The 5705-nt window shown below is 31.2% G+C and overlaps 1 protein-coding gene across 10 annotated transcripts in view; it reads right to left on the bottom strand.

The window, feature by feature from the left end:
* Nucleotides 1-2869, bottom strand: part of LOC111695472 (multiple C2 and transmembrane domain-containing protein) — a 36802-nt gene extending 33933 nt beyond the window's left edge. For 9 of the 10 annotated variants that reach the window (XM_023464820.1, XM_023464841.1, XM_023464883.1 and 6 more), the window contains exons 1-2: nucleotides 2774-2869; nucleotides 1389-1456 (exon numbers count right to left, since the gene is read on the bottom strand). In XM_023464820.1, the coding sequence (XP_023320588.1) occupies nucleotides 1389-1456; nucleotides 2774-2866 (161 nt within the window). In that variant the 5' untranslated portion in view covers nucleotides 2867-2869. Of the gene's footprint in view, nucleotides 1-274; nucleotides 434-1388; nucleotides 1457-2773 lie in introns of those variants that run through there. The other variant, XM_023464874.1, reaches the window with a different exon arrangement.
* Between the last annotated feature and the right edge of the window lie 2836 nt (nucleotides 2870-5705).

Genomic DNA, 5705 nt, shown 5'->3' with positions numbered 1-5705 from the left:
GTATATAATTACCCTGGTGAGTGGGATATAATCCTAGCTAGTATATAATTACCCTGGTGAGGGGGATATAATCCTAGCTAGTATATAATTATCCTGGTGAGTGGAATATAATCCTAACTATAAAATAATTACCCTGGTGAGTGGGATATAATCCTATAGCTAGTATATAATTATCCTGGTGAGGGGGATATAATCCTATAGCTAGTATATAACACTGGGGAACAAAAGAAATTTTTTTTTATGGTGCCTAGAATATTTCAACTGATTTTATTACCTCTTTGGTCACTGATAACTAAAATAATCGCCGTTTTGCTCAATCAGGTCAGATTTTTTTGCAATTTTGATTTTAGCTTTATATATTTTGTCGTTCGGAGAGCGATTTATCAACATTAGAAATTGTCCATAACTCAGCCTGTGTACAAAATATAAAAAAAGTAAGGGCACTTTTATTTCTTCAACTTTAAAAGTTGAAGAAAAAAAAGTGGTCTTATTTTTTTTCTTTTTTGCCCACAGGCACAGATATAATGTTTTTTTTGCTTTCAAATTCAACTGGGTCCATACTAGTCAAGAACTGGTTATCCTTGATAAGTTTTCTGATCTGGGGCCCATCAAAAACCCCGGCCATCTTTTTGTCAATGCTAAGTCCAGGGAAGGCATTACAGATGTACTTAAAACATTCACCATCTTTGTCCAAGGCTTTGACAAACTGCTTCATAAGACCCAACTTTATGTGTAGAGGAGAGAATATGATCTTGGATCTGTCCACAAGTGGTTCAGCTATCACATTCTTCTCTCCAACAACCATGACATCCCTCTTAGGCCACTCCTTTCTTTCCCAGTGTTCAGCCCTTGCCCTGCTGTCCCAGTGGCAGAGGAAGCAGGGGAACTTGGTGAACCCACTCTGTTGACCAAGGAGAAAGTTAACCATTTTCAGGTCAACACAGATCTGCCAGGAATGCTCATCATACTTAATTTTCAAGAGGACTTGGGCTGAGTTATGGCCAATTTCTCTCTTAAACGAATACCCGTTCGATAAGCCAAAACTTACAAGACAATAAATCAAAATTGCTGAAAATTCTGACCTGATTGAGAAAAGGTATTTATCATATAGTTATCAGTGACCCTAAAGGTAACAGAATCCGTTGAAATATCTCTGGCACCAAAATCTTTGTTCCCCAGTGATCCAGGTGAGTGGAATATAATCCTAGCTAGTATATAATTATCCTGATTAGGGGGATATAATCCTAACTATAAAATAATTACCCTGGTGAGTGGGATATAATCCTATAGCTAGTATATAATTATCTTGGTATGTGGGATATAATCCAAGCTTGTATATAATTATCCTGCAGGTAAGTGGGATATAATCCTAGCTAGTATATAATTACCCTGGTGAGGGGGATATAATCCTGGTCTGAATATCAAGTTGACCGGTCGGAGAATTCACACTGGTCACCTGAAATAGAAATAAACAAAAATATTATTAAAGGGACTGTTACTGTTATTTCAAGTGACCTTTCGATCATACAAAGTAGGCAATGACAGATTTACAACAGTACCCTTTAAACCTTTGACTTCTCATTGAGCACAGAGAACTGCGTGTTTAAATATCTTGGAAACCACTTGAATCCCTTTAAAACGCGGTGCACGCTGAATACAGTGTGAACTCAATTCAGTTGATGCGTTTCTTGTGTGCCTTGAAATTACCAAATATTTTTGTGAATATTAATATTTTTACAACTTAAAAACAGCTGCTACATAATGATTATAATAATAATGATAATGATTGTGATCGTTAGTTAAACAGAAGTTTTAAAACTGAGCAAAAATTTTTACAAAATTACATTTTCATGGATTGCTTATGTATGTACAGTTAAACCCTAAATGAACCATACATCGAAGGAATTTATCAAATGTCGTCTTGACAATTTGCAATGGTTTTTTTTACAAGTTTACGTAAATCTCAGTATTTGCGAAAATAAATAAATAGCCATGAATATGCAGGAATATTTTTAAAGAGCTCCATATAATCATTTAATTAAAAAACTAAATATTTGCAACATTCCATTATCAGAAAGTGAAGAATACGACATTTGATGAATTCTTTCGACGTATGGCTTATTTAGGGTTTAACCAAATAGATTATTAAGTACAATAGTACAATAGAGAAATGGACCAATTATACACAACGTCACAAGTGTTAAATATAACAAGGAAAATGAAATTTTCAGATATTTGTTGACATGTTTTCCAAGATTAAATAAAAAGTGTTAAAACAGAAATAAAGAACACATAAAAATGCACCTATTCTAAAATTATCACTGTTATTAATAATTTTGTCGGACACAAAAACTGAATTGACACTTGTGACATTAGACTACAACTGTACTGAGAGTGTACAAATTCTACGTTGCCATCTATTGTACTAGAATCTATTTGGGTTTACTGTATGTAACTTCACATAAAGAAATGGACAATTCCAAAAAAAATTTAATTTTTTCTCTCCGCATTTTTCCACAAATTACTCAAAACCACAATAATAATTTTGCCCAGAAATACCCTTCAAGTTTCTCCTTATATTTTTACAATCTGATATCATGGACTCTTTGTGTTTTATTATAACTCTGAATTCTGCTGGTTCAAACGGTTGAAGTTTGGCATATGAAATAGAGATGTAGAATTGCAGGATATAGAGATGAGAGAAAATTAAAGATTTAGGCGAGTGTTTAGTCTCTTTCTCTTCGAAATCATCGTATCTTATATTTACATTTACCTGCCGTGACCAGGATTTGGCTTGAACAGCAAAAATACAAGACAAAATCAAGAGGATAATCATTTTAATATCTTTCCCAGCTCCTCCTCTCATTATAAATCTAAAAGTTTTTTAAATTTTTTTAACTGAATCTAACTGAATCAGCAGAAAATCTTAAAATTAACTAAACACCCGGGTAAAACCCCATTATCAATTCGAAACCCGATTGTATAAACCTTTTATATTTATTATTTCACTTTTGAACTTAATAATCATTCATAGTTTGGAAGATCCAATTGTCTACGTCATTAGGTTGCAAAGATATCAGGATTATAAAATTTCAATTTGTGACGAGTAATCAGTTCCTTTGTTTTTTAAATAATTCGACACGAAATGTTCTGAAAAGTTTCTGTATAAAATACAATTCCTGCAATAATATCAGCTTTCACTTCATAAACTCTGCAGCTCTGTAGCCTACTGACTGACACTGCTGAACATGTGGCACAGTTCAAAATATCAGGGTTCATAAACAGCTGTAAAATATCTCAAGCAAAAATATAAATATTAAAACTGTTGAAATTAAAGCACAATGGAATTTAATTCTTGTTTTTCAACGAGTAGTTAGAATAGATTTATCTCTAACAAACAAAAATTCTTATTCGACAATAAAGGAATTGAGTATTTGCCACATTAACTAACATTTTCTAATCCTTATATATTCGCAACCTGATAGTATAAGCCTTTGATATATTTCAAGCTCAGATGATTTGATCCAACAGAATTCAAAGTTTGACATAACTGAGGTCTACGACATTGGGTTTTAAAGATATAAGAAAGAGAAAAACAGAGTTAGTGGCAAAGACTCAATTCTTTTCGCACATTCGCATATTTAAAAATACACATAATATTAATGCCATAATTTTTTAATTAAGAGTCCCATTTCTAACGTATCTTTATACCGCTTAAAGATGTTCCTGAGATTCAGAATATTCAAAACTCTCTGTGAAATCTTCATTTTAAAACACTTTTCATACAAATAGTAAATTATTCCCATTTTTCTTATGTTTTTTTCTGAGATTGGACCAAAGAATAAGAAAATATGTATTGTTTAATAGAAAATATATAACAAATATACCGTCCAATCGAAAAAAGATATCCATTTCGTATTTTAAAAAAAAGATTGAATTCCAATTTTATGTTAGTTTTGATTCCAGGTTGACAAGAAACACGTGTATTTCTAGTCTAATATAATAAGAAATCACGCGTAGTAGACAATAAAAGTTCTTCTCACTTTATGACAGATATCAATAAACTTAATTATAGTTTAGATTTTTTAAGGAATTGCTCCTTCTCTATACGTGAAATTCAACTTACGAAAAATGAAAATGTGACATAAGTAGTTCTTTTCCAAAATTTTCAGATTTGCCACAAACTCTAATTTTTTAATCCAAATATATAATCAACCCAATGTTGCATACCTTAGCTATTTCAAACTATAAATTCTGTCAGATCAAACAATCAAACAAATATATTAAAGGTTTATACCATCAGATGTTAAAGATATAGGGATTAAAAAATTTGAGTTTGTGACAAAGACTCAATTCCTTTGGACAGAATTTAATGAATTGGAGAGGTCGATGAACTACCGTCGTACCGATCACCGGTTCAAATCCTGAATAACCTATTCAAATTCTCATGAACCTTAAATTTGAATCGGTGATGCAAGATTTGAATCAGTTGATAGAAAGTTTAGCGTCATAGTTCAGTTTTATTAAATTCGGGCCCCGGGAACATTTTTTCTGAAAGTTTTCATCCAAAAAGGAATTCAAATTGGAGACGTTTTTATAAACTGTCCGGAGAAACATCATCAATAAAAGGGAAGTTTTTTTAATTTTCCTTAAAAACCCATCAATCAAGAAAATAAATATTTATGTGTTTTCCTATGCTCAAGAAAAATAAAATAAAACATATATTGTATTTAAAGTAAGATTTTAAATTTCTTTTAATTCATAATTGGAAAGCCTTATAGTTTAAATTCTAAATGATTGTTTGCTGCAATGTTGTATACAGTATATATAATATATATCGTATACAACTAAACGATCCCCTTTCAAGGTTCGAGATTAATGATGTCAAATAGAAATCAAAAGAATAGAACAGGGTTTTTGAAAACGCTTTTTTCTCCCAAGGGTTCAAGAATTTGTAAAATAGAATTTTAAAAAGTTAAAAAAAAATTTCATAAACCGATAGTAATATTGCCTACATGAAATGATTGTTGTTTATTTGTAATTGTTTAAACTTTAAATTAAAAACATTTTGTTGGTACAATAATCCCTATTAGGGCATACATACAGTAAACATTACATACAAAAAATATTTTACAAAAATTTAAATTTTTAAGATCATTGAGTATTGTATTTACTATTTATACTAAAGAGTCTTCTCTTCGAAATAGTAACAAAATTAAGGAAAATAATTCTTAGCTTAAATGGCAGCAAAATCATACTTTAGACATATATCACATGCATATGTGGAGCAGAAACATAACTTTTTGAGATTTTTAGTGATGTTGTATATTATAGTGTTAAACCTTCGATCCAGAAAGGTCAAAACAAATTTTCTAATTCTTTTAAATTGGGGGAGAGGGGGGGGATTAATTTGTGAAAATGAACACAATTGCAGGTCAATTACAATGACAAATAAAAAATGACATTATTTTTCCTCACAAGCATGGTAAATTCTAAGAATTTTCGCGTGTGGGCAGTGCATTGTCCTTCTATATATAAATTTCGCTTGTCTGTTTGTCTGTTTGTCTGTCTGTCTGTTTGTATCCAATAAACGTCAAAACGGCTGAACCGATTGGGCCCAAATTTTTTGTGGGACATCTAGGGACCCCAGGGAAGGTTTATGAATGATTGAAATTTTAAAAATTTGTGTTTTTAAGGTTTTTAAT

Source organism: Eurytemora carolleeae, unplaced genomic scaffold (assembly GCF_000591075.1).
Source record: "Eurytemora carolleeae unplaced genomic scaffold, Eaff_2.0 scaffold43, whole genome shotgun sequence".
Taxonomy (NCBI): Eukaryota; Metazoa; Arthropoda; class Copepoda; order Calanoida; family Temoridae; genus Eurytemora; species Eurytemora carolleeae.
The sequence above is the reverse complement of the archived record's forward strand: the minus strand, read 5'-3'. Positions and strand labels throughout refer to the sequence as shown.